Consider the following 27,738-nt stretch of genomic DNA (forward strand, 5'->3'; position numbering starts at 1 on the left):
CGGGCCGGGGGCGTCGCGGGCCGGCCTGCCCTATAAGGGGCCGAGCCGCCTCTGCCTCCGGGCGGGTGCCTGGCGGGCCGCGGCGGCGGCGGCAGCGGCGGCGGCGGCTGCGATTGGCTCAGGCGCCCCATCCGGGGACTGGGCTCGGCGCTGCTCGTTCGCCCTAAAGGTACCAATATGGCGGAGGTGAGCGGAGAAACCGGGCAGCGGCGGCCGTGCCGGAGCGGGAGCCGGGCGGCCCCCCGAAGCCCCCGCAGCCGGCCTGAGACCCTGGGCTCCTCCCGCGGGTCCTCGGAAGGCGGCGCGGCGGCGGCGGGGGCGCGGGGCGGCGGCGAAGGCGCGGCGGGGCTGCCGGGGGGCGGGAGCGGGCGCGGGAGCGGTCTCCCTTCGGGACTAGGCCGCGGCGGCTCCGACCCCAGCCGGGCCGGGCGGTGGGGCCGGGCGGCGGCGGCGAGCCTCGGGCCGGGGGAGGCTCTGGGGCTGGGGCCGGGGAGGCTGACGCGGGCTGCCGTTCGCTCGGCGCCTTCTCCCGGGGTCAGGGTGGGTGGAGAGCTGCCGATCCACCGTCGGCGACCGGATTGCAGCGCCGAGAGCGGGCTGCGCCACTGCCCCGCCGGAGTGAGCCGGCCCGGCCCGAGGCTCTCCGGACGCCCCGCCGCCCCTCCTGGCCGGGGCTCCGAGTCCAGCGGGAGCAGAGCTGGACTCCCTGCCCCGAAACCTAGGGTGTGCGGCGTCCTCGGGCGCAGGGACCGACCCACACCTCGACGCCCTCGCCGGCCGAGCGGCCCGAGAGCCCCTTTACCCCGAGCCGGACGGGGATGGCCGGGCGAGCGGAGCCGCCGGCCCATCTCCCCTGGGACGGGGACTGGGGGAGGGGTGGAGTGACGGGAGCCCCCGGGGCTGGGCAAGAGCGAGGGAGGCAGGGGCCGAGCCGGAGATTGACCGCTCACCCGGGGAGGAACCGGCTCGTCCCAGACCCGGGGGCCGTGATCCGGTCCCCGTAAGGTGTGTGTGTTGGGGGGGGGGGTGGTCTCCCGCTTTGGGTTGGGGACCAGTGTCCTGGTCTAGCAGGCCTACGCGTGGGGCAGTGGACGAACCCTGGAGTTGGGGCATCCACGCCCCAAAGGGCAGGTTGGGTCTCAGAGAGTGAGACCCTTCCAGGGAAAAAGGGGTGGCATTTCGAGGAGTTGCCCTGGGGCCAGCGGAGAGCAGGGTGAGCTGTGTGTATGTGTTGGTCGGGGGGGGGGGGGGGGGGGGGGGGGGGGGGGGGGGGGGGGGGGGGGGGGGGGGGGGGGGGGGGGGGGGGGGGGGGGAGGCACGACGACTCCGAGATGCCCGGGATGAAGGACTGATGCTGGAACCGACTAGCTCTGCCTTCAGCTTGTCGGCTTTGTAACTTGCCGAGCTCCGAACTGTGGCTTGGAGTTGCCTGTTTCAACTCCAGCCTTCGTCCCGTGTCTGCGAGTTTGTACACTGGGGACTTGGGGAGGAAGGCGAGGCAGCCAAGAGGGGGCCCGAAAGGGGCCGGGAGCGATTGGAGCGAAGCTACGTCTTGCACTTTTTGGCAGCTGCCTGGGAGCGCTCGGCTCCGCCCCCTCTGCGCCCTGTTGCCTGTGCTGCCTCCTTCCCTTGCTGTGCGATTCAACCTCACAGTTTTCTTTTCTCTCTCTCTCCCAGGCTTCTTTTGGAAGTTCGAGCCCAGGTTTGTTACATTTTCTTACCTCTTCCGGGGAGGGGGTGTGGTCCCTATGGGAAATGGGGACTCAAAGATCTGTTGCTAAAAGGATCTTGCACACACAGACATTCATCCTGAGAGTTGTTCATCATTTGGATCTTAAAGAGTTCCGATATCTTTTTGGTAATTACGTTGTTTGAGGAAGAAATACTTATGCTCTTATTCTCTGTGCATGTTGAAAAAAAAAATACCCCCAAAACCTTATTACAAACCTGCAGACAGACTTTTTTTTTAAAAGTTAAGTGTCTTTTAATCTCACATAACTTTTTTCCTGCTTATTTTTCTCCAAGCTGGAAATAGTGAATCCCAAGTCAACTTTCCTCAAATTTTAGCAGTTTAGCTTTTATTTTTATTTATCTATTTAAAATAAATTGTCCTTTTAATTTGTTAGAACTTGGGGGCAACTTAGATTATTTAACTCTCCATTTTCCTTTACTTTGTCCCTCAAGAAATGCCTGTATTGTATTTAAATTGAAAATTGAGTTAGGTAAAGCTCCCTTAATAATAAAAGGAAAAAAGCAACACACGTTTTCCAAGTTTTGCACAGAAAAGTGTTAATGTGGTTATTTTGAACCAAGATAATCTTAGCTTATCTAGTCCAGAAGTCAGAAGCCTCTGTGGGGATCCGATAAAAGAAGCAGCCCCCGGAATCTGCAGAGGTGTAGTTACATAGAAAGAGAGGTTGTGGCATCTTTCCCCATCTGCTAAAATGTTTTAGTTTTTCAGTTCCTTCCTTCTTAGCTCCCATGTCTCATCCGGTAGGGTCCAGAAAAGGTGCCTCTAGAGTTGTCCATCCCTTTATTTTACAAGGAGGCAACTGGAATTATTTTGCAGAGAGTCACCCAGTTAGTAATGGAGTGTATGCACTTTTTTCTTCCTTTTCTGTGTAGAGACTTCCATCATCCCCAGCTCCCCCAAGACTTTCTTTAGTTGCTGCCGTGGAGGGGACAAACCACTTGCTTTGCATTCTTAGTTTTTGTATTTAGGTAACTTTCAAAGACTTACTTGATTATCTTTTAAGGTAGTAAAATTGATCAACACAAGGTAGAAGGAATTTGTTGTTATTTTTAAGATTGTTGTCTGTATCTGTAAAGAAGTGTTTTTACAATTTTTCCTAATTTTGAGACAAGCAGTTTTTTGTAATAAATTCAGGGAAGGACTATCAGCATCAGGTTGATGATGTAGCTTTTCCATTTTTCATTATTGTCTGAATTTAAGAAGTCACAATTTAAATAAAAATCCAAAAGGCGATGTGGCTTTGATATCTAAACAGACACTTACACTATGTTTTTAATGAATTAGCCAATATTTGGAGAGACTTTTAGCCCAGGAAGGGATTCAGAGCATCTTTGTTAGCTCTGTGTATTTCACAGATGAAAACTTCAAGCTAGACCCAGACATTTTGAATGGCTTGCCTTGGGTCTCAAGTCAAGGACAAAGCCAGGAGTAGATCCTCAGAGCCTTTTGTTTTATTCCTGACACTTTGGCATACCACAGATGTTTCTCAGGAAAGAAAACTTATAATGGTGGATGTTCTGGTTTTGAACTAGTTAGTAAATATTCCCCTTTCTCTTTAAAAGTAAATTAAGCCATATCTACTTCAACAAAAATGAGCATATACTACTTTTTTTTAAGCTTTAAAAAACGAACAAAAACCTGCTGGCAAATAAAGTCTCGTGGAAATTTATATTATTTGTGTGTATAGTAGGGGGCTGATGATTAGACGTCTCAGGAACATTGAGTATAGTTGGAGCCTCTCCATCATGAACATTTTGGCCTAGTTCACTGTTTTGGTAATGATCTCCTATGGAAACTTAAATGTTTGAAATTTTAGAATAGTAATAGTTTGCTTAAAAATATAGGAACCTGTGTTGAATGTTCTTTGATCCACCTCTGACCCCGGATTTCAGTATTACTTTCTTCCCATGCTCTTAGCTTCACTGATCAAACCTGCATTCAACACTAGAGAAAAACAAATGGAGAAAATGCTGCTTTCTGTATATTTTGTTTCTTTTGGATAGTGGGTTTTATTTATTTATTTATTGCAATCTGTTGATGTTATAGTAAAAAAAAAATACAGTGTTATAGACAAATTTTATTGACAGTAGCTACTTGCAGTGGGATGTCTTCCAAAACCTTCAGATAGGATTTTCTGTTACCTTCACACAGTTCTAAAAAGTTCTTAGGAATCCAGAGCATGGGCTTGCATTTTAATGTCTGTCTGACTAATTCTGGGGAGTTTGAAATACTCTTTCTCTGTGAAAAAAATGATTCCATGCTTTTAATAAACTAAATTGTTACGTAGCTGCTTCACAGAAAGTTGAATTTGTTTCAAAATTTCTATTTAGTTTTGTGTCTTTGTCTAGGCTTAGAATTATTGTAAATTATATAGTCTGTTTGAAATGTTAGCTTCAGTTTGCTGGCTGATTCTTGGGGAGTCTCCCATTCCTGGAAACTTAATTCTTCTGCCAGTTTGCCATTTTGTTTGTTGGTTTTATTTTTATATTTTGGCCATACTAAGGATTGAACCCAGGGCCAAGAGTATTCAAGGCAGCCATTCTTTTACTTTGCTACATGCCCAGCCCTTGCTATTTTAAGCAAATGAATTTAACTAATAAAAAATTTGACCGATACTGTCAGAACCTGCTGCTGAAATCGTTTCATTACTATTCTGAGTTTTCTTTTTCGTGGTCTGCATGCCTGTAAAGTGTGAGTACTCTACCTTGTTCTTCTGCTGGCTTAGCTTTTCAAGACCACAGAGTCTTACTTTACAGTCCATAAAGTGTATAGTAAACTCATTTAATAAAATCCACATATAAATATCAAAAGCAACTGGAAAAACCACAGACATTTTTATTTTCTTTTGTAAATAACCTTGTGGGTGTGTGAAGTGACTCGGTGTGTTTCCTTCCAGTTGGGTCTCTGTCTTCAGAGGATCATGATTTTGACCCCACGGCTGAGATGCTGGTCCATGACTATGATGACGAAAGAACTCTTGAAGAAGAGGAGATGATGGACGAGGGTAAAAACTTCAGTTCTGAAATTGAAGACTTAGAAAAGGTAATGGATTTACTTTATCATTATAGAACACAAACTTTGATAAAGACTTAGAAGCCTTGTAAATTCTTTTGGAATCTTTCTGAAATAAAAGTACTATATGTATCTTTCTTTTTCAACCTAACTTAATAAAATATTACTGATTTTTTCATTTTGAGAGTAGCCTAGTTAGGACATTTTCATTTCATTTTTCATCTCTTAGCTGATTTTCAGCTACTCAGAACACTGAGGGTCAAACTTGACTTTAGCTTAGCTCTAGAATAGGAGAAATACTTTTCCTTTGGAGAACTTGTAATTGGTAGGGTACTGCTAGAAAAATGAACAAGTTTTACATACTTTCAAATGTAAATTGCTAATATTCCATCTTTACCCTCCAGTCATCTTTTAAAAACTTGGCTAGATTGAGTGTAGTTCACAACTTCTTAAGCCCAAAGTCAATATAAATTCAAATGAACTGAATTTTAAGCCTTCGCTTACACTAGAGCTATAGTGAAGGGCTTCCATAGGGTCACCTTGATATAAATTAACATCATTTGAAGATTTCTAATCGGCTCACAGTAACAAAAGTCTTCAGGAATAATAGAGAATAATATTAGTCGCCTGAGTTTCCATCCCTCTTGTGCTTCTGTTTTCTTTGGAAGGCAAACATATGGCCCCCTCAGTCTTGGTGAAGCAGGGTTGTACCATAGTCTTTCCTTTCTGTTAACATACAGGGAAACAGTCGTCTAAATCAAAAAAAGAAAAACAAGAACAAATCAAAAATAAGAAAGACTTTCCAACTTAAAAAATGCATGGGGCTGGAGAGATGGCCCATTGGTTAAGAGCTTTGCTGCTCTTCCAAAGGTCCTAAGTTCAATTCCCAGCAACCACATGGTGGCTCACAACCATCTGTAATGAGGTCTGGTGCCCTCTTCTGGCCTGCAGGCATATACACAGACAGAATATTGTATACATAATAAATAAATAAATATTAAAAAAATGCATAGTCCCTCTCTTTGTGCTTTTTATTATTAATTTTTTAGTTTTTATTATAATTTAGTTTTATTATAATTTTTTAGTTTTGTTTTGTTTTGTATTTTTTTCAAGACTGAGTTTCTCTGTAGCTTTGGAGCCGGTCCTGAAACTAGCTTTTGTAGACCAGGCTGGCCTCGAACTCACAGAGATTCGCCTGCCTCTGCCTCCTGAGTGCTGGGATTAAAGGCGTGCACCACTACCCAGCGTGCTTTTTACTTTTTAATACATGCTGGTAATTACATGTTTGTTTTTGATACCCATCTCTGAGTTTGTACATTTAAGAAATGTATGCTGTTGTAGTCTCTGGCGTTTATCAGTGTCTCTATTTAGATGCTTCTGCATTTTTGCAGAATATAATGATCTTAAATTTTTGACAACCCAAGAGCTGTGTCTCTGTTCAGAAGGCAGATCTTTCTTTCCTTTTACAGTGGCCGAGAGACTCTTGAGTTCCTACTACTTCCAGATGAGATTTTACACTTACTTATTTTTATACAACTTAATATATTGATCTTAAATATTGAAGCCACAATTTAGGCATTAGTATATTTGACAGTTTTAGTGATAGGGTATTAATGTTTTCAAAAATTATATGAAAGACTTATTTTTATAGTAATTAGATTGTTGACTGTGCATGTATTTTAGTGCAACAAGTTTTTGGTCATATGGCATGAAAATAAGAATAGCAATGCCAAATCAGTTTTCCTTTAGTGGCTGGGGTTCAGTTGTTACTCGTTTAGTTACAGCAAAGTAAGGCTTTAATCACAGCTTCATAAATTTTGATTTTTCATCTGATTTTCAGGGTTTTAATTTAGTAGTTCTAGATTTGGATCTAACTCTTTTAAAAGGTTGTTATCAGTCCTGATTTTATTAATATGTAGATTCTCCCTTAATGTTTAAAGTTTCCAAAAAATGCAGAAGTTTAAATAAGTAAGAAACTTTAAAGAAAAAAACTGTTCCCAATAAACTTTGTGTGATTTAAAAAAAAAAAAAATTAAAGATTGTATATGTGTTTTTTGTGAGGTCTCCAGCATGTTGTATTAGGTGCTAAACTTGATTTGCATTATACCCAGTCTGAATTCACCTGCCCAGCAGTGCTCCTGGCTTATCAGATGCCTGTCAACTGTTGTTTCCCCGTTTTGATTGTAAGATAGTCTGTCGAGTAAGAAATAGCATAGATGAACGTGTGGTAGGTAGTGGGGTGCATCCTAATGTCTAACATGATCATCAGATTAAAATAATGGTATTTTTGGTTTTTTATGGTAAGGAAATGGAGGTGTAGGGTTCGGTGGGTTATAAACCCAAGGTGATGATCAGCAGTCAGCACACACTGTGACTCTAAAGTATATGCTCTACTAAACGCTGTCCCTAGCACGATTGGATCAACTTTGTAAGGTGGACTAGCCCTTGCAGATTTTTCTCAGAGACCTTGAGATTCAATAATTCAGCTTTTCAGGGAATGCATAACAGCGTTTTATCACTAAGTTCTAATAGAAACTTCATTCATGAAATAATTCAGAAACCGGATTCCCCTTTGACCGGTATCGATTGCAAAGCTTTCGTGCAAGTAATTTGTCTTTTTTCTCACTTGATTTCCCTTTGCTCTTTGACCACAGGGAGCACCTTGGTCTCTCAGTATCACCTCTTCATTCACTCGTAGAGTCCTACTTCCCTAGTCCACCCCCCTCATGCACCTCAGTCTTCCTTTGCCGTGGGCTCACCCCACATCTTCTCACTCATTTCGCCCTTTCGTGGGCTCTCACTCAAGTACACTCCACTTTTCCTTAATCTCATTATTGTTATCCTAAACCCTGCCTCGGCTTTTGCAGCTCTGCTTACTAGCTGACTTCTCAGGCTGAGTTACTGAACACTTTACACTCATAGAGCTTTCTTCCTGCTATCATATAACTTAAAAACTACTTGCGTCTCTTATATGTTACAGAAGTAATTCTGTTTCTTAGTTCAGGTTTTCATTCTCCTTGGTCTGGAACACTATTTCTAAAATAAAAACCCCATTTTAAGATTTTGTAGCTGCACCCCATTGCCTGTAAACTCCTGTCTCTGAAGTTTTTCCAATAAAGCACGGACCCCTCTCTTTTCTTTCTGCCCTTTTTGTAGGTGATCTCATCAGCTCTCAAGGCTTTAAATATCATCTTGATGCTAATGAATGCCAGATTTATATCTCTAGCCCAGCCAGATTCTCTGAGCTACAGGCTCCTGGCCAACTTGACTTTTCTTCTTGGATGTCTTGTAGTTCTCTCAAACCTAACTTGTGTCCTCCGTAAAATTCTTAAATAGATTTCCTTAAAAATAAAATAAAATAAACACAAGGCTTTTCCCCCTTGATTTTCTGTCACTCTAAAGGTCGCCACCCCTTGCTCAAGGAGAGATCTGAGAGTTGTCCCTGCTCCCACCATCCCCACATTAATAACTCCCTTGATTCCACCTCAGCGCATACCTCATCCCTTTACTTCTCTTTAGACTTCATCAGTATTCAAAGCCAGCATGAGGGTCTCAGTAACTTCCATGTCTCTCCACAACTTCTGCATGCAACTTCCCAGTATTTTAAGGAGAAATTCTGTCATATTTCTCCTTTTCAAAACCATGTTTTATGTTTCTGTGTGTGCGCACACGTGTGCATTTGTACTCACACCTATGTACATGTTGCAGAGACCATTTTGCAGGAGTCTGTTCTTTCCTTCCATCATGTGTTTCTCAGGCTGAACTCAGTGAGACTTGGCTGCAGGGGCCTTTGTGTTGAGCCTCACACTGGCCCTTCTGTTTCTGTTATTCTCTGGTGACTTCTCATTTCTCTGGCATACGGTCCAGGTTCCTTTCCTTGCCATGAAGCCCTTTTGATCTGTCCTTGCTACTCTTGTCATTCTCTTTTTGAGTCACTTTTCATTAATCCCACTGAGCTAGAGCCACGCAGCTTAGTGAGAAAGCTTTCAGGTGTGTCCTTTCCTTTGATGGGAATGCCTGCCACTGGCCTGACTCCGTTCCATGCTTAGAGCCTTGGCCAGAGATCGTTTTGTGTCTTCTCTCCCCTACTCAATGAAAAGGGACTGCAGCCTTACTCTTTGTCTCTGGCTCCTTTTCTTTGCACTCATCACAGTCAGCAGCTCCATGTCTGTGTGTCGTTGGTTCTCCCAGTCTGAGACAAAGCTATGAAAAGGCAAGGCCTCTGCCTCGTCCCACTAGCTAGCGACCTCCTGACACACAGTCACTGTCACTCGTGGTGAATCACACCCTGAGGTGCAGCCTTTGTCTGTCCTCTGGACCCCCTCTTCATGCTGTTTTCCTGGGGTCAGGTCCCTTCTCTGGGTGCATTGCTTCAGAGCACAGCTTCCGAGCTGGCGTCACAGCCATCGTGTTGTATGGCAGTTAGCCTGTTTTTCTCTCCGTAGCACTGAACTCCTTCAGAGAAAGGGTTTTTCTCTAATTTTCTATACCCCTGTCTAGTAACCTTCACTAGAGTACCTAGAAGTCAGTAAAGGATATGGTAGAGCATCAGGGAAATAGGAACAGCAGCAGGCGTCCCCGTACCGAGGGCTGTCACCTGTGAAGTCTTGGAGAAATGCTGCTGCAGACAGCATTTCTGGCTGGCAAAGGGTGCAGCCCAGTCACCTGCCACAGTGCAGTGAGAAGAGCCAGAGGGGATGCTCTGGAGACACCGAGTGGGTGCTGATTACCTTTCCGGGGTTCTTGAGGTCATGCAAAGAATAGCCATGCTGGTTTTCCCTCGTGGGTAATCTTCTCTCTGTTCTGACTGTTCATCTCAATTTGGGCTGACTTCACATTTATGACTTAGCTTGTGCCACCTGGCTTAGTCTGAGCTCTGTGTGTGGTCACGCTCAGTGGTATACCTAAGTTCTGTATCTATGGAGGTGAAACCAGAGTTCAGGGACCTTCAGCCTACAATCCCTGTGGGCCCTGGTGGATATCTAGCATCTCTGTAGGCACTGTCAGTGCTTAACTTACTTTGTGGTCTCCATGGACACTGTTTACATGCTCCACATTAGCATCTCCATACAGTGTACTCTATGACAAAGTTGTCTGTCCTGAAGCTCTGGAAAACTAAACCAATAAGCATACTTTAGGAAGAAATCTCTTAATTGATGTAGCCTGATAGCAATACGTAAGTTATCAGGCTTATCTGGAAGTTTGTGAATGTGGTCATGAGTGTTCTATACATTGTATTGGTTAAAGCAAGTATGCTCAAGAAGTACATGATCAGCTGGGGACAGAGTTCAAGGGTCAGCATATGGGATAGAGTATTGCAGCCAAAGCAGACTTATGGGACTGGGGTTGCACTGGGAACTAAGAACATAAAAAGGATGGTTGGAGTTCAGACGTTATTATAAATATTGCTGGTGCTGGTTCAGCCAAGGTTTCCTTTGGAGTCTTCAGTTAACATGGAGAAGAAACCAAGTGGTGAATGGTTACTTAACTGCAAAGGAACAAGCTAAAAGTGACGTGGAAGTTGTCTGTTGATCAGTTGATTGGTTTGTTGGAACTGTTTGCTTTCATTAAGACACTAATTAAGCTCCAGGTTTAGTATTTTCCAACAGCAACACACAAAGAAAACCTAAAGCTTGGCCGTGGTTGATGCTATGCTGTATACATTTAAGAGCATTGCAGTTTACCCACAGTTCAGATTATGGCTTTGCTGAGTCTATGTCTGTGCTCTGCTCAACTAGGAAGGAAATATGCCGTTAGAAGACCTACTGGCATTCTACGGCTATGAATCTACAATTCCGACAGTTACAAATTCCAGTGCCAACAGCCCCCCAAGTGAACTTGCGGATGAACTACCAGACATGACTCTAGACAAAGTAAGTACAGGCCTTTATACTGTAAAGTTCAGGGATTACTGTCATCGTCTGCTTTCGTTAGATTTTCTTTTGCTTAAAGCATTTTCTAATTCTGAAATATAAACTTACTATTATTTTGGTGGCTGGTCTAAAGGTCATTTGACTTTGATCTTATGCTTTCTGAACAGTAGTAGCTTTTCCATTCTTCTCCAGTATTTTTCTGTTTAGATGTTGTATCTAATAGATTTTGCCTTAACTACTTTTGATCTGTAAACACATGAAAACATTCGTTAACAAATCTCCCAGAAGTGTGCACACCAAGTTGGCTTAGACATGGAGTTCTGTTTCTGGGTCCTGAGAGTCACAGCAGCTAAGGCCATAGTGACTAGCTGCTATAGGGTTGTCCACTCCTTGCTGAGGAGAAATACGCAGCCGTAGCTCTACGTGGGACTCCTGAGAGGTTTTCCTTGCCTGTCAGGCTTCAGGAATCCACGTCTCTTAACCTCTTCCAGTGAATGATTTTGTCACACTCTTCGTGCCTGCTGTATACCAGTGCACTTTAGTAGAAGTCCAAATGTGGGGCTGGAGAGATGGCTCAGCGGTTAAGAGCACTGACTGCTCTTCCAGAGGACCCGGGTTCAATTCCCAGCAACCACTTGCCAGTTCACAACTGTGTAGCTCCAGTTCCAGGGCATCCAACACCCTTAAACAGATAAATGTGCACGTTAAAAGAAAAATCCACTGGAAATTGGTTCCGCGCCATCCGATAAGTTCTTTGCATGCCCACAAAGTAGGCAAGTAGTTCAAGTGAACAATCGCATATTATTCTTATTTGATAAATCATTAAAAATTTAAAATAGTGTATTAAGTGTATAGCTAATTATTAAATATTATTAGTATTTATGCACATAAAGTAAGTTATAGAATTTCAAACTTTTCAGAACTAAGAAGTCATGAATCAGTTCTTTGTTATTGTGTGTTATAAAAACAGAAAGGCATCTCTGTTAACTGGTAAGATGTGATCTTCCTAACTTGCATGCTTCCCTCTTCTTCCAGGAAGAAATAGCAAAAGACCTATTGTCAGGTGATGATGAGGAAACCCAGTCTTCTGCAGATGATCTGACACCATCCGTGACTTCTCACGAAACTTCTGATTTCTTTCCTCGGCCTTTGCGATGTAAGAGTGCCAGCCTCTGCTGATGGACATTAGCAATGGTGCCACCTGCTTCAGGACATCATAGCGTGTTCAGTACATAGTGTACATGAAATGTCATTGTAATCTGGATGGGATTATAGCCTTTGTTATTGGGACGGAGTGGACCACATGGTGTTAGCATCCCCTCACTCACCTAGTTTTACAAGCTGCCTGTTTCCTTTCCCAGAGCTCCTATGTTTGCTCTGGTAACCATAGAATGTTATCGATTGTGTTTCTGGATTTGTTAAAAAAGCCCTGCTTAGCTGTTTTGAAAACTTAACCAGTACTCAAAATGTATTTTCATTTTTAGGGATTCATTTTTTTCCTCTTAGTTCTTGGTGTTTAGTGTTTATTGTAATACTAGAAGGGCTTTAGACTGAAAAAGTGCTCAACTGCAATCCCATTTATCTTGAAATCTGCTCTTCGAGTAGTTAATATGTCTGAGTACACATGCATGGGTGTGTCCAAGGACAGCTGTGATGGGCTCAGCTCTCTGTGCAGTCCTGGGTTAGTCCAGTCAGAACAGACCCCCATGCTTCTCTTCACTTCTCAGGCCATCACACTGTTCCTGTTAGTTCCAGTCTCTTCAACCATGGCTTGTTGTTATTATTCCAATTAAAAGGAAAATATACACTTTAAGGTATTAGTGTTGCCAGTGTTCTTGTCATTGTGACAGATGCCAGCTGTGGAATGACAATGAGGTGAATCTTATACTCACTGAACAAGTTTTTATACTATATAAATGGCATTCTCTTAGGTGCTTCAAAGACTTTTTGCATTTTTTTCCTTTAAGCAAATACTACGTGTGATGGAGATAAGGAATCAGAGGTTGAAGATGTTGAGACAGACAGTGGTAACTCACCTGAAGATTTGAGAAAGGTAAGTTGAGTTACCATTATATTCTAATAGAAAATCAAAAACATTTGTGAGGGCTGGCGCGATAGCTTAGTAAGTAGAAGCACATAATGTTCTTACAGAGGACTAGAGTTGAGGTCCAGCACCAGGTCTAGTGGCTCACAGCTGCCTGCAGTTACAGCTTGAGGGACTTTGATTCTCTTTCTGGCTTCTGTGGACTTCTGTGGCCGTTCACGTATGCATACATGTGCACACATAAATGCACATAATTAAAAATAAAGTGAAAATCCGTAATAATTTTTGAAATGAGGCTAGGTAGGTGGCTCAGTAGTTAAGTACTGCTCTTGCAGAAGAATTGACCTGGAGTTGAGTTCCCAGGGCCAGGTTGGATGGTTCACGACTGCCTGTGACTCCTGCTCCAAGAAGTCCATCATGTCTTCTGGCCTGCACCAGCGCTCGTCTGCACACATCGCCACCCACACACACATATTTAAAAATAAATTAAAATCCTAAAAAAAACTTCTAAGGCAATTTGATAATTTTATTGTTATGTGATAAGGTTTATTTTGATTTGTAAGAATATTGTTTGGGATTGCTTTTCAGTGCTTTTTATAATCGTATTGCTTTTACCTCTCCCTTTTCCTGTAGGAAATAATGATCGGTTTACAGTATCAGGCAGAAATCCCCCCTTATCTTGGCGAGTACAGTGGTGACGAGAAAGGTGAGGTCAAATTACCCTACCTCCCTGCGTTTACTAAACTCTGATTGTGTTCCAGCGTAGACGATGCAAAGACAGATCATCACCAGAGCAGCTTCCAGAGTCCAGCCACAGGGTATCAAAAGCAGTCATGAAACCGGGCCTGGTGGGGCCTGGTGGGGCCTGCTTACCATCCTAGCCCTTGGGTGACAGTGGCAGGAAGACTGTGAATTCCAGGGAGACCTGAAGGGAGGGCCACAGTAATAAGACCCTGTTTCAGAAAGACAAGGAAGTGAGCAGTAGTCACAAGACATGGAGTCCCAGCCCAGCCCACAGTGCTTCCCAGCTTGTATATGCAATGCCTGCTGGACAGCCTTGTCCTTATAAAAGTAGCACCCTGGCCCTGAGTGGGGCTTCAGGAGAGTGGGCAGTCCTGTCACCTGAAGTGATGAGAATATTACAAACATAATCTTGTAGAAAGAGAACACTGGAAGGAAAAAGAAACCAGGAGGAATGCTTTTGTCCTGCCGCTGGAAGAGCAGGAAGTTGAGTGAGCCCTGATGCCCTTCTGTATGCCTCTCCTGCGGCACCTCACCTCACCTGTAGTAGATTCAGCTGCGTTTGGTCCTGAGCATGTGGAGAACATAGGATGTTGAGATTATAATGCAGACCTACCTTTGTAGCTGATCTTGAGAGGCCTGTAGGACTGGACCATTCCCATGGGCACTGGGTCTTTTCCCAAATGCATTGGTTCACCCCTGGGAAGCCACCCAGACTCAGCTTTTCTCTTTTCCTCCATATTGCATTGCTCTCCCTTTAAAAAGCCAAGGACTAAGGCTGGTTACCCAGGGGTCTTTAGCTCTGACAGCCTCTAGCAGCACCATTTCCTTAATTGCTCTCTGATTGATGGGAGAAGCTGTGTCAGAGGACGCAGACAAAGCTGATGGTCTTCAGCACATCACATCCTTCCCTCATTCACATGTCACACACAGTCCAGGTCTGATGTAGCCTCAGCCTGCAAATTCAGGAGGGAAGGTGAGCATCTCCTGGATGTTTCCAACAATTAGCCCAAACACTTCAGTTAAAGAAACTGGTTCTAGAAACCTGTCTAGAAAAGACATCTGAGACTTGACCAGGTGCGCTGGTCTACCTGCCATCCCAGCGTTTGGGGGCTCACATGTTTGAATCCAGCCTGTGCTATATAGTGATCCTGCATGTCTTCTTACTGTTGAGATGTTGGTCTTAATGCTGCATGGGCATCTTCATTCTTGACTTCCTGCTATCTGGGAAGAAGAGTGTTTATCTTACATAGTTCACAGCATAAACATGTTGGTCCTGCTACCAAGAAATTACTGGGGTAAATCCTTGGGTCCTCAGTATTACTCTGTGTTAAGTGAAGCTTTGGGTAGGGTGGCAGAGTATATTAATCAAACACAAACCTTGGGTTAGTGACATAATACATTGGTGTCTGGGTTATTTTAAGAGATGCAAACTTTATTGCTCTTATGTTTGCCCTTCTAAAGTCTCTATAGGGGGCTTAATCTGCTTCCTCCTTTAAATAAAAATTCACTTTGGACTAAAGCAATCTGTAAAGGAAAAATAGATCTTTCTTAGGCATCAAGTTATTATTTGATATTTTGGCTTTTATTTTTTTTTTTTGTTTGTAATTTTAACCTAGCAAGTTCATAGGTCATTTATGGGATCCAAGAGGAAATTCTAAAGAGGTTGTTAGAGAATTTGACAGGGTTTTGTTGTTGTTGTTTGTCTTATTACAAGACAACAAGATACCAGTATGGGATTTTACCATTATACTTAACTAGACGTGAAAACCCCTCTAATGATCAGTAAATCCAGCTTTCAGAATACCTTTATTCTCTGATCACTGTGCCCAGATAGTCAGGCTAAACAGTTCTGTTTCTTTTGTGCCAGCGAAAGGCTGTTCTCTCCCAGCATTCATTCACACTGCTGCTGAGTTCCTGTCCCAGGCAGTAAGGGAGGGGAGGCATAGTCTGTGCATTTGGGATGTGTTCAATGGGATTGTCTTTCTCAGCATATGAAAATGAAGACCAGTTACTGTGGCGTCCTGATGTGGTTTTGGAGAACAAAGTCAAGGAGTACCTTGTTGAGACATCGTTAAGAACTGGAAATGAAAAAGTCATAGACAGAATTTCTTCAGGCACGCATACCAGGGATAATGAACAGGTATGCTTCCTCCCCTTATTTTGGATTCCAGATAACTTCGTAGCTACAAATGTCTGATTAGTTTCAATCTTTTTTCTCATGATTTTTTGTGTGTGTTGGTGGTGAAGGATGTGAGTGGCAGCCAGCGGTTGACAGTGGTGTCTTCCTTGATTGCTTTCTGCATTATTTTTTGAGGCAGGATCTCAGCAAGAATAATGTTGGCACTTGGTTTTTATTGCAGGACAGTGTTCATCTGTTTATATCTGGTATTGTCTCTCTTTCATTAGAAATTAATCCTGAATTGTCAGGTCCTTTTACAACTTCTGTTGAATGGATTATTTAAATTAAAAAACTTTTTTGATATTATAGTGTAATATGTCATTTTCCCCTTCCCTTTCCTTCAAACCCTTCTGTGCACCCTCCCACCCTCTGTCCCACTACCCTGCATTGTCTCTCAAATTCATGGACTCTTTTTCTTGTCATGTGTGTACTTTCCCTCCCTCTCTCCTATATGCATAAGTAGGAACTGCTTAGTCTGTATATTACTACTTGTGTATATGTTTTCAGGGCTGACCGTTTCATACTGGTGTGTTCATATCCCTGGGAAGACTATTTCTCCGGCTCTCAGCATTCCTTAGTTGCCTGTAGTTCTTTGTGTAGGGCTGAGGCCATCTGAGCTTTCCCCTTCTATCTTAGCGTGTCTGTCGGTGTCTTCCTTATTCAGCTCATGGTTAGGTCCGTGGTGAGACTTCAAAGGTATAGCCTGTGACATTCTAGGACACACAGTCTCACAGCAAACAGCAAGCTCCCTGTTCTCCGGTTCTCAGCATCTGCCCCTCTTCCATAATGATCCCTGAGCCTTTCTTAGGTGCAGGAGTTAGTTGTGTTGAAGATGTTTCGGCTGGGACTGGACACCACAGCTCTGCATTTTGGTTGGTTATGGTTTCCTGTAATGATTCCCATCTGTTGCAAAGAAAAGTTCCTTGGTGCGGTGTGAGGATCCCACCTATCTACAAGCATTAAGGGCAGATACTTATAATCCCCAACTGCATTCTGAGTGATTGTTTCATGTTGATATATTCAGCCCTTTGCTCGTGCTGGCAGCCTCGTCTTTCCTGAGATTTGCTGGGGAAGGTGCTTCTTACTGAACTTTGAGTTGAATTCTGCCTGCCGCCATTTACTGCACTATAGTCCCAAGCGCTTAGCAGCAGGAGATTGATTGACATAAACAACACCTGGTACAGTTACAGAGAAGGCCGGAGTCCCCAAGGAGTCAGTGCTTTTCACAGGCCTACTGCAGAGGACAGGCACAGCTCTAAGTTTCCCAACTACCAAAATTATCTAAAATTGGGGAATTTGGCCAGGCATGTTAGTGAGTGCTTGTAATCTTAGCATTTGGGAAATTGAAGCAAGACTGTTAGGGCCAGCCTCACTAAATAAACTCAAGTCCATTCTGGGCTTTATCAGACCCTGTTTCAGTAAACCTTAAAAAAAATAAAATCTTCCCAAGTGAGAAGACCTAGAAAGTTAAAAACATGAGACTTATCCATGAACAAGAATGAACAAATTGCCCTGGGTAGATGTTCAGTGAGGACATCGTCAGGACCAGAGTTCGAATCCCTGGTACCTCTAGAAAAAAGATGACCATGGTGAAGCACTGGGCAATGAAATCAAACCTTTTGGGGCTTGATGGACAGTCAGTCTGGCCAATGGGTAAGTTCCACGTTCAGTGAGAGACCCAGTCTCAAAAAATAACGTGGAGAACAATCCAAGAAGATACCTGAAATGAGCATCTGTTCCATACACGTGCATGGATGAGTCACGCTTGTGCATACAGCACATGACACTCATAGAAACACGAGGGAACAACATGAGATCCTTGAGCCAGTTCGCAGAATGGCAAACATGCTTTTATGTCGTGACTTGTTCATTTATTTGTTTTTGTTGTTGTTGTTTTGTTTGTTTGTTTTAATTATTTGTTTTAAGACAGGATTTCTCTGTGTAACCACCCTGGCTGTCCTGGAACTCACTGGCCTCGAACTTACAAAGATCCATCGACCTCTGCCTCCCAAGTGCTGGGATTAAAGGTGTGTGACACCATACACAGGTTGTCATGACATTTGAAAGCATTTTAGTAATGCTTGTCAAGATTCTCCTATAAGATACCTATTTTTAATAAATGCTCTTAGATATGAATTATTGGCAGTTTTTATTGAATTTTTTTTCTTTCCTTCTTGTCCTCTTAGGCATTATATGAACTTCTCAAGTGTAACCACAATATAAAGGAAGCAGTTGAAAGATACTGCTGTAGTGGAAAAGCATCTCAAGGTGAGAAATGCCTGGATTGAAAAGAGAAATGGCCAGGGCTGTCCGCTTAAGGCTCAGGATAGGTGATGTAAAGGATAGAGCAGTCCCATAGCGTTGTTGTAAAATCTGCGCTTTTGCATACCCCACCCTGCCACCTTCACTTTTTTGTAGAAATAGTTAGAGAACAAAGTAGACCCCACAGATAATATAATATAACGAAGTAACTAAAAAATAAGAAGGATGATTTCCTGGTTTGATTTTAAAATATTGGGAATATTTTGGTTTTGTTTAAGTCAGAAGATAAAATGGAGATTTTGGATTAAGGGAGAAAAAGAGGACTGGCGAGATGGCAGACAGGCGCTTGCTATTAAACCTGATGTCCCGAGTCCAGTTCCTGGACCCACATGGTGTCCTCTGACTTCCACACACACGGACATACAAACACACAGATAAATAAGTGAGAAAAAGAAAAACGATGTACAGCATGTTCATGGGGTGTTTTGAAGGAAACAGGTCTAGTGATGGTGAGATAGTTTTTATAGCACCTGCTGTCTGTTTATGCCTGTTACGGAACATGGCCGCTCCTTTAATATTTCCATCTTTGTGTACATGGATTACATTTATAGACATTCATGTACTGTGCCTGTCATTAGTGAATGTAGAGTGAAAACAATGCTTAGTGATGTTATAAATGGCATGGAGCATGTGAAGGCTAGAAATGTGTATTTAACTTTGAGATAGTATAGTGAACTGGTGTCCCTTGTAGAAGATGCCTCTTTGAAAGGACTCCCAGTCTCTAGAAACACTAGTTTTTTTCCCGAGTTCAGAATATTACTTTGATTTTTGTCTGCTGCTGTTGCCATCTTTGTGGATCTGGGCCCTGGTATCAATGACTGAGGTAACTTAGAAATAAAGGAGAGTAGCGCGAATCCCAAACCCTGGCTGTAACCTTCGAAGGCCTTTCTGCCCAACTAGAGTCTTAATGTAGCAGCATTAGCATCGGCTGGAGATTTATGGGATTTGATATTTCGAAAGCATGGATTAATTCTCTTTCCCCAACACCTACATACTGACTTTAAAGAAATATGGATTATTCTTTATATGTAATCTTGAATCAAAGAACTTACTTTCTATGATAAACCAAAATAGAACCTTTTGTTTTACTCCAGAAAGACAATAGTAATTTTTAGTTCACTTAAAAATGTGTTTGTTGGGGTTGGGGCTCAGTTGGTAAAGAGCCAGAGTCGGGTCTGCAGAGTCCAAGTGCAAAGCTGTGGTGGTGTGTGCTTGTGATCCTATGCTGGGAGCAAACACAGCTTGATCCTTGGGTCTCACTGGCCAGTGAGCCTTGCCCAATCAGCAAACCCAAGTTAGGGAGAGACCATGTCTCAATAAAACAGGGTAGATAGGTTCTGAAGAGACATTCATGATTGACACGTGCACACACAGTGCTTAAAAATTAGAAAAAAAAAATGTGTATTTTAAAGCACCATTAAATCATTGTCCCACAGTGCAGAGAACAAAAACTGGGTTTTTTGTTGTTTTGCATTTTAAGCTGTATTTTTACTGTTTTAATTATGTGTGTGTGTGTCTGTGTGTGAGTATATGCCTCTGAGTGGAGGTTCCCACAGAGGCCAGAAGAGGGCATCAAAGCCCCTGGAGTCAGAGTTGCGGGCTGTGGTGAACTGCTTGATGCAGATGCTGGGAATCAAACTCAGGCCCCTAGAGGAACAGTACCCACTCTTAACTGCTGAGTTCTCTTTCCAGCCCAATATTTTTATATTCTAAATGACTGGTGTGTACTTTGGCAATATTATCTGAAATTCCCTGATTCGGAATGTGTGTGAGAGAGAAGAGTTGCGTTTCTGGCCTTTCCCAGGGAGTGCGTAGTGAAGATAGATCAGTGATGCACAGGGGCCGGTTGAGTTCTTCCTTTTTCTCTTTTAGAAGGAATGACAGCCTGGACAGAAGAAGAATGCCGAAGTTTTGAACACGCACTCATGCTTTATGGCAAAGATTTTCATCTTATACAGAAAAATAAGGTAAATTAGTAGAGAAATTTCTTACTAGTTACAATGGATATAAGCAATGATTTATGTCTTTTAAATGGGGAAAAGTGAACAATGTGTTAATGTTCCCTGCTAATAGCATTTCTAATAGTACTCTAAACATGATTGGAATGTTCTTATAGAAGCCAGATAGAACATGGATTCAGTATGTTTGTCCGGAAGCCTTCCGTGTTTCTTCTTGACTCTTACTTTCTTCCAAGCTGTTCTGATATATGTGGTCTCATATTTTTATTGAGTGTTGAGAGCTTCAGTTGCTTAAAAAAAAAAAAAAAACAGGGAGGAAGGAGGGAAAGAGAGAGAGAGAGAGTAGAAGAGAGGGAGGCTGATTCAGAGAGAGGGATTGAGGATCAATAAGAGCAACTAAGAATCCGTACTGATCACTGTCGAGTGCAGGCAGGGACTGCAGCCCCAGGAAGTCCCATTCGTTGCTCGTGTGGATGCAGAATGGTATAGCTGCTTTGGATAACTGCTAGCCTCTGATCATCTAAACATGTTGCTAAGTGAGTTAGCAGCCCTATTTTATATATCTATCTAAATGGGCTAAAAACTTTATGTTCAAGGAGAAACTTGCATATAAATGTTCAGAGTAGATTTAATTAGTTTTGATTATATTGCCAAAATTGGGCATCAATATCTCCTTAGAGATAAATCCATAGACTGGTAGCAGTCTAGACAACAGGTTATCACTTAGCACTAAATAAATAAATAAAGTTAGCAATTAACAAAAGACACAGGGAAAGGTTTAAATATTTAATACTAAGCGAAAGAAAGTAATCCAAAAAGGCTGCATGCATCCTAAGAATTCCAGCAGTCTGACTAGAAAAGTCAAGAGTGCTCATAAAGTAGATTGGAGAGGCTAGGCAGGAAGGAGAAATAAGTAGGTACAGAGGGCCTGAGGAAGGGAACCTGTTGAGTGTGACGCTGTAAAGGAGTCATGCAAGAGTCCTAATGGAAACTCTGGACTCTGGGTAGCAGTGATAGACTATCGATGGAGGCGTATCACATTCAGCAAGTATCCCGATCTAGATACAGCAGTGGGAAGCTGTGCATTTGTGGGAGCAGCAAGTATATAGGAAGTCTGTACCCTTTAGCTTAGTTTTTGTCTGACTCAGAGCTGCTCTTACAGACTGAAGTCTGTGTCTAGATGCATTTGTTTGGGCTCTGTTTTGTTTGTTCTAGCACTGTTTGTATAAAAGATTCTTCCTCGGTTGAGCTGCCTTACTCTTTGGTTAAAGATCGGTTGGTTGTATATCTGTGCTTATATTTCTGTGCTCTTTTAATGTTTGCCTTCTCTGCCTGAACCTCCTGGTGTCTTACTAGCTTTCTTCTCTCTCTTTTGAGACAGGGGTTTACTGTATATCCCTGACTGGCCTGGAGTTCTGTATGTGAACCAGACTGGCTTTGAACTCTGCCTCCTGAGTGCTGCACCAGCGCCCCATGCATGCCTTTAATCCCAGCACTCAGGAGGCAGAGGCAGGTGGATCTCTGAGTTTGAGGCCAGCCTGGTCTAAAGGGGGAGTTCCCAGACAGCCAGGGTTACAAAGAAATCGTATCTTAAAAATCCAAAAACAACAATAACAGCAACAAGAACCACAAAAAAAAAAAAAATAAAAACATGTGCCCTGATACCCTGCTCACACTGTTGGTTGTTATTAATCGTTAGTTTTCCCATCCTTTAACGTAGAATTTCTCTCCATTTATTTAATTTCTTTACTCAGTGTTTTTAGTTTTTCTCACAGATCTGTTGTAGACTGATGTAAGTAGTGTTGTTTTCAGTTTCAAAATTCAGCAAACTGTTTGTACATAGGGAAATTACTGTTTTTATATACATTTATGTATTTGTCTGTGTGTTTGTTTAAAGCTAGTCCGGGTGGCCTGGCCCACTGTGTGACCCAGGCAGGCCTCACACTCACAGTGCTTTTCCCCCTCACCCTTCTCAGTGCTCAGGTGATGGCATGAACTGCTGTGCTTGGCCCTAGGGTAATCTCCATAGCTTAATACTGTATCCCACAACTTAGCAGACACTGCTTATTAGCATTTGACTCTTTTCATGGTCAGTGTTGAGCCTGCACTTGTCATTCACCCCCTTTACCACTGAGCTGTAGCCTCCCCTGGCCCCCTCTTTGGTCTTTATTTTGCGACAGGGTCTCACTAAATTGCCCAGGCTAATCTTGAATTTCCTCTGAAGTTAAGTAGGCCTTAAATGTATGCTCCAGTTTATAGAATCTCCCGTGTAACTGGATTCCAGACCCTGCTGCCTCCCGATTTGTTACCGCTGATTCTTTGGGGTCCATGCATATCTTCTGCCACTCTGAGCCATGGCAGTTTTCTTCCTTTCCATTCTGTATGACTTTTTTTGTCTCACTGCATTAGCTACACCTTCCATTACTATTTGGAAACTTCAGGCTTTTTGTTTGTTAAATATAAAACAACAACAACAACAAAGACATAGGGTTAGGGTTAAAAGAAAAAACAAAACAAAAACACCAAATATTTTCTTAAAGATGAAGTTTTTAGTGTGAATAGTTTAAACATGTTCAAAGAAGTCTTCATTGGTTGTCCATTTAAACATCTTTTTTTACCATGACTTTTGAAATTTATTCCATTTATTCCATAAACAGTTATGTCCTTCCACTTACCATATACTATTTTAGACACTAGAGTTTTATTAATGAATAAGACTGAAAAGTCTGTGGCTCCAAGAAGCCTGCATTCTCTGCAAAGACTTACATTACAACTAATGATGTTTATTGAATGGTGTACCATATTTCGTGGTTTCCAAAGCTTGGCCCTCTATTCATGACTTCAGATCACCGCTCACTCTGGAGTCAGGATAGAGACTCTGAAATGCCTTTAATGGGGCACTGATCAATCAGGGAAGACAGTGTTTGTTGAATAAAAAAGTTTGTTCCTATAGCCATACGCTTACTTGTAGCTGTGAAGTGATGTTTTGAAGGACCATAGTTTGGGTCTGGAGCCAACTCGTTGTCTTTTCAAAAGTTGTGAAGCCACTGGAGCAGAAAAGCCCTGCCTTTGGTTACTGATGCTCTCGAGTGATCTGCGGATACTAGAGGCTGGTGGCTCCTTTGTCAGAGCTTCTTCTAGTCCATGGAGCCTTTAGTCTGGTGAGGCTGTATGTTTCTCTGCGATCAGTAGGTGGGCCTGTCCTGGCGGTTGGTCAGACTCAGCGCAGTCAGTGGCATTGAGTAAACACATAATAACTTGTGGATGTCTATTTTGTTTTATTTTTGAATATCCTATGCTTTTGAAATCTTTGTTTATTACACGTAAAGACATGTCACTGATAGACATATTTAGAATTTCATAATTGTGACGGGAAAGACCTGTGACTCAAGCTTCTTTGTTGGGGAGTCTGCTCAAAATGGAGTTGGAAGTAGCAGTTTGTAATGTCATCTTCCTTTCTTCACTAGGTGAGATCTAGAACCGTTGCTGAATGTGTCGCCTTCTACTACATGTGGAAGAAATCAGAACGCTACGATTACTTTGCTCAGCAGACAAAATTTGGAAAGAAACGCTATAACCATCACCCTGGAGTTACGTAAGTCTAGTGGGTTTGACTTGATTGATTGCTGTTTTTAGCTCTGATGCACAGTCAAGATTATTGAAGGTGATTGGTGTGTGTTTCAGGGACTATATGGATCGTCTTGTAGATGAAACAGAGTCTCTGGGTGGTACAGTAAATTCTTCAGCCTTAACTTCTAACCGGCCTGAGCCCATTCCTGATCAGCAGCTGAACATTCTCAGCTCCTTCACTGCCAGTGATTTGACAGGTAAAATGAGATCTTTGTGTGCCATGTGCTAAAGTCCTTTCTCTGTGTTACACATCAGCTCACTCACTTCAGCTACTCTCCATTTCTTTTTAGCTTTGACCAACAGTGTAGCAACTGTCTGCAACCCCACAGATGTGAACTGTCTGGATGATAGCTTTCCTCCACTGGGAAACACACCCCGTGGACAAGTCAATCATGTGCCTGTTGTAACGGAAGAGTTACTCACCCTGCCCAGCAATGGTGAAAGTGATTGTTTTAATTTATTTGAGACTGGATTTTATCACTCAGAACTAAACCCTATGTGCAGCGAAGAATCGGAAAGACCCGCAAAGAGATTGAAAATGGGCATTGCTGTCCCTGAATCCTTTATGAATGAGGTTTCTGTAAATAATTTGGGTGTAGACTTTGAAAACCACACACATCACATCACCAGTGCCAAAATGGCTGTCTCTGTGGCTGACTTTGGCAGTTTGTCTGCCAGTGAGACCAATGGATTCATCAGTGCCCACACTCTGCATCAGCACGCCGCCCTTCATTCAGAGTGACATGGATGAGAAGCCCAGAGACAGTGGGTGTGCAGTACCAGTGACCTTGAGGGGAGCTGTCAGGTGTGCATAGTCTTTCACTGGAAGTTTGACTTTCTCACTATGACATCAGTGATGTCAGTATGTATAGAACTATATCTTGATTTATCAAGAGTATTTTCATTTTTCAATCCATAAATGTGGAAATGAACTATGATCAGCAGAGTTGGGAACTAAGATTGAACTCTGTGGTGCAGCTTTAAGCTCTGCTTCTCTTCCTCATCCCTTAATACCTCTTCCACTTCCTCCTTCTTTTCTGTTCCCTTTGCCCTTGCTCCCAATTTTAAAACCTGTAGACAGAGGCCACCAGCTCAAAACCAGCACAGATGTTCTGAACTGATGTGTGGCTTCTCTTTGTGTAAATTCCTTTTGCCATAATGGATGCAGTGGAATAACAATGTTTACAGGTACCAACCCCAATCCCTGCTCAATGTAGCATTTTTTTTTGTTTGTTTGTTTGTTTTATTTTCTTTGTTAATAAAAGCAGGGGTAGGTTTCTTTAAACTGCACAAACATGCAAGGATTTTTTAAATGGAAACTTCTCTCATGTTATTCAAGTAGAGCACTTCAGTTTACAAAGCAGCAAGACCATCTGTCTGGGAGCCAACACGAGGGACTGCGTGCAAATGAGGAAGACTTGCTTGGATCCTGTTTCAAAATTCTAGACCAGGGCTACCTTACACAGAATTGGTCATTTTACTGCCGGGAGACTTCTGTGTAATTTCCTTTTCTTTTTTTTTTTTTTTTTTATTGTATTTTTTGACTAAAAATTTGGCATTTGAAGATGTGTTCATATGGGGTTTTGTCCACCATTGTCAAGATTGCAATATTAAAAATCATCCTGGTCACTGATAATTTAGTGTATTCTGAGGCAGTCTTCAAAGCCCAGGATGTTCCACTCTGGTTTCTGCTTGGAACACGTCTTAAGTTTGGAGCACTGCAGTTCAGATGTTAATACTTAGACTTGTAGATGGTATGCATAATGCAGAACCTTGAAGTATATTTAAGCTATTTTGTTTAGCTTGAATAGTTGGCAAGAAAAAACTGTGAGTTTCTATCTGAAATCGAATGGTACGCTACCACTTTTAAGTTTTAAGAAGTGACAGATGTTCACATGCATCTCAAATGCCATTTTACTTTTATTCCAGATGTGAATAAGAAGCCATTGTCATAAGCTTTGACCATTTTTGCTTTATTAGACATGCTCCTTTAAGTTTTAAGGTGAATCATCTATACAATACAGTATTAGGATATAATAAGCTTTGCTTTTCTAGCACAGTTAAAGTAATTACTTTTTGCACCGTCTTAATTAGAAATTTTGATCTTATTACTAGTTGTATTGCTTTGCAAAAAACCTTACCATTTGACTGTGTTGCTGTTTGCAAGTGTAAGTCGCTTCAAGGTTGTGCTGCTGACTAGATAGGATGTAGTGGTCTTAGTGCTGGAGGGGAGGGTATTTATTATACAAACTGTGAACTGCAATGGCATCCCTAGAGCCGGATGGTGTGTATTATGTTTCTTTGCAGCATTTTAATGAAGATTGCTTTGAAGTGTTTATGCAGTAGCACATTGACTATAACATTTAGTTTAGCACAGAGGACAAAGGGTAGTTAAATTAATAACTTAAATCAGTCTCTAACTTATACATCTAAAATCCTGTATGCACACAGTAAATAATGGGTAGCCTGGGCTCTATGTTGCTTTCTGATATTTTTATCCAAGTGGTTAGCTTCTTATTGCTGTGTTGTGCTAAACTTTAAACCTTATTTTTTTGTTCCCTTTAGTGTACTTTCTTTAATGTAGGAGGATACTGGGCATACTCTTCCATTGTTATAACTTTAATTTTTACTCTGGGTTTACAGTGGCTGGTCTGTATAAATAATTTACACAAAGATGACTGAATGCTAGTACCAGTTGCACTTAAGTGAAGATGCCCATTCTCATTAGCTGATGCAGTAATATATCCAGTTTATCTATGCATTGCTGGGGTCTTGATACAAGATGGAAACAGTGTTTCTTATCTAGAGTTATGATTATCAGCAAGTTGAATGGACACTTTAGTTATTTAAATAGATTTTTGACCAAAATCCAGAAAATGATATGAGAGAAAAATAAATTCCAGCTAGTTTAACAGATTTTTAAATGCTAACCTGATTTTAGCCTCTTAGAGAGTGCTACCTAGCTGGTAACGTTTACTTTTAATTCCTTGTTAAAATGAGGCAATAATTTGCAAGATTTTTGTATATATGTGTAAAGTAAATTCTTCATATCTTTTTAGATCTAATTCAATATTTTCTGACTACTCCTGCCATGTATAATACCATTTTTGTGCATGCTTGATGTGACATTCATAAATTGTACCACTATGACTTTATCCATGTAAAATAGCTATTTATTGAATTTTCTTTCAATGGCTGGATTTTATTTTTTGTCTCCATTTAAACATCTTAGCAGAATTTGTTACTGTTTATTAAAAGAATTGAGTTTGAAAGCATAAGTAAAACCTGATTTGCAGTTGTATGAAGAAAAATCAATGCCTTTATTATCACGCATTAAGCACAATTCTTACAGCAAACTGTGATAAATTCTTTGTTTTTTTTCATTTGCCGCAATATTTTCATATGAACAAACCAAAAATTCCTGGTGAGCAGTTGCAGTGTCGGCTGATCCATCCTTTGTGTCCAGGGAACTGGGGAGGACGTGAACTCATTCAGAAGTGTAACTGGTGCTGTGACTATAGCAATACTTTACTTTTGTTAGTTGTGCTTCTCCTTGCTCATGCTAGCTTTTCAAATGTTTAGTTTTCCTCTTGTCACGGTCAACTGCTGAATTTACTTGAAGGATGTAGAATACTGTTTAAAAATTACTAAAGTCTGTACAATTAGGTCAAAGAATTGTGCAATTGTTTCCTTTTTAATTTTTGAAATTGAAGGTCATAACTATTTGAGAACATCAGACCTAATAGAGCAGTAGTACTATTTAATTTAACCAAAGTCTAGTAACTATTTCAACTTTGAATGTAAACTAACAAACCTGACCACCAAGGAGCTTGTTTGCCCAGAGTTTCAGAGCACATTGTCTACGAATGGAAATTGAAATAATTTATAAAATATTGACATTACTATGTTTTTTAAAAAGTTCCTAATTTTTTCACTAAAAGGAGGGAAACTATTAGTTTTATTGTTAAATATGGTAGATATTAATATTCCTCTTAGATGACCAGTGATTCCAATTGTCCCAGTTTGAAATAAGTACCCTGTGAGTATGAGATAAATTAGTGACAATCAGAACAAGTTTTAGTATCCAATGTTCAAGAGGAAGTTGCTATTGTTGCATTGATTTTAATATTTGTACATAAACACTGATTTTTTGAGCATTATTTTGTATTTGTTGTACTTTAATACCTGGTGTACAGTTCCAGAAATAAAAATCTGGAAATCTG

General features: G+C 41.9%; 1 protein-coding gene across 4 annotated transcripts; it reads left to right on the plus strand.

The window, feature by feature from the left end:
• Mier3 (MIER family member 3) lies at positions 1 to 27,738 on the plus strand. 4 transcript variants are annotated; one of them, XM_050152841.1, is made up of 13 exons: positions 1 to 169; positions 1,678 to 1,702; positions 4,650 to 4,795; positions 10,504 to 10,638; positions 11,674 to 11,794; positions 12,606 to 12,691; positions 13,316 to 13,388; positions 15,415 to 15,566; positions 17,792 to 17,873; positions 19,800 to 19,894; positions 23,353 to 23,480; positions 23,570 to 23,712; positions 23,806 to 27,738. In XM_050152841.1, the coding sequence occupies exons 3-13, from the start codon at positions 4,697 to 4,699 to the stop codon at positions 24,255 to 24,257; spliced, it is 1,566 nt and encodes a 521-aa protein (XP_050008798.1). In that variant the 5' UTR covers positions 1 to 169; positions 1,678 to 1,702; positions 4,650 to 4,696; the 3' UTR covers positions 24,258 to 27,738. The 4 variants fall into 4 exon arrangements, with proteins under 4 accessions (XP_050008798.1, XP_050008794.1, XP_050008796.1 ...); XM_050152837.1 differs by having other exon boundaries at positions 62 to 186; XM_050152839.1 differs by having other exon boundaries at positions 62 to 186; positions 19,803 to 19,894.

The sequence above is a fragment of the Alexandromys fortis genome, unplaced genomic scaffold, assembly GCF_014885135.2.
Source record: "Alexandromys fortis isolate MF-2015 unplaced genomic scaffold, M_Fortis_MF-2015_v1.1 scaffold_73, whole genome shotgun sequence".
NCBI lineage: Eukaryota > Metazoa > Chordata > Mammalia > Rodentia > Cricetidae > Alexandromys > Alexandromys fortis.

Coding starts and splice junctions, on each gene's coding strand:
- Mier3 (XM_050152837.1), top strand. Junction 17,874..19,799: donor TAGTGGAAAAGCATCTCAAG/GTGAGAAATGCC, acceptor TTTCTCTTTTAG/AAGGAATGACAGCCTGGACA. Junction 23,481..23,569: donor AACCATCACCCTGGAGTTAC/GTAAGTCTAGTG, acceptor TGTGTGTTTCAG/GGACTATATGGATCGTCTTG.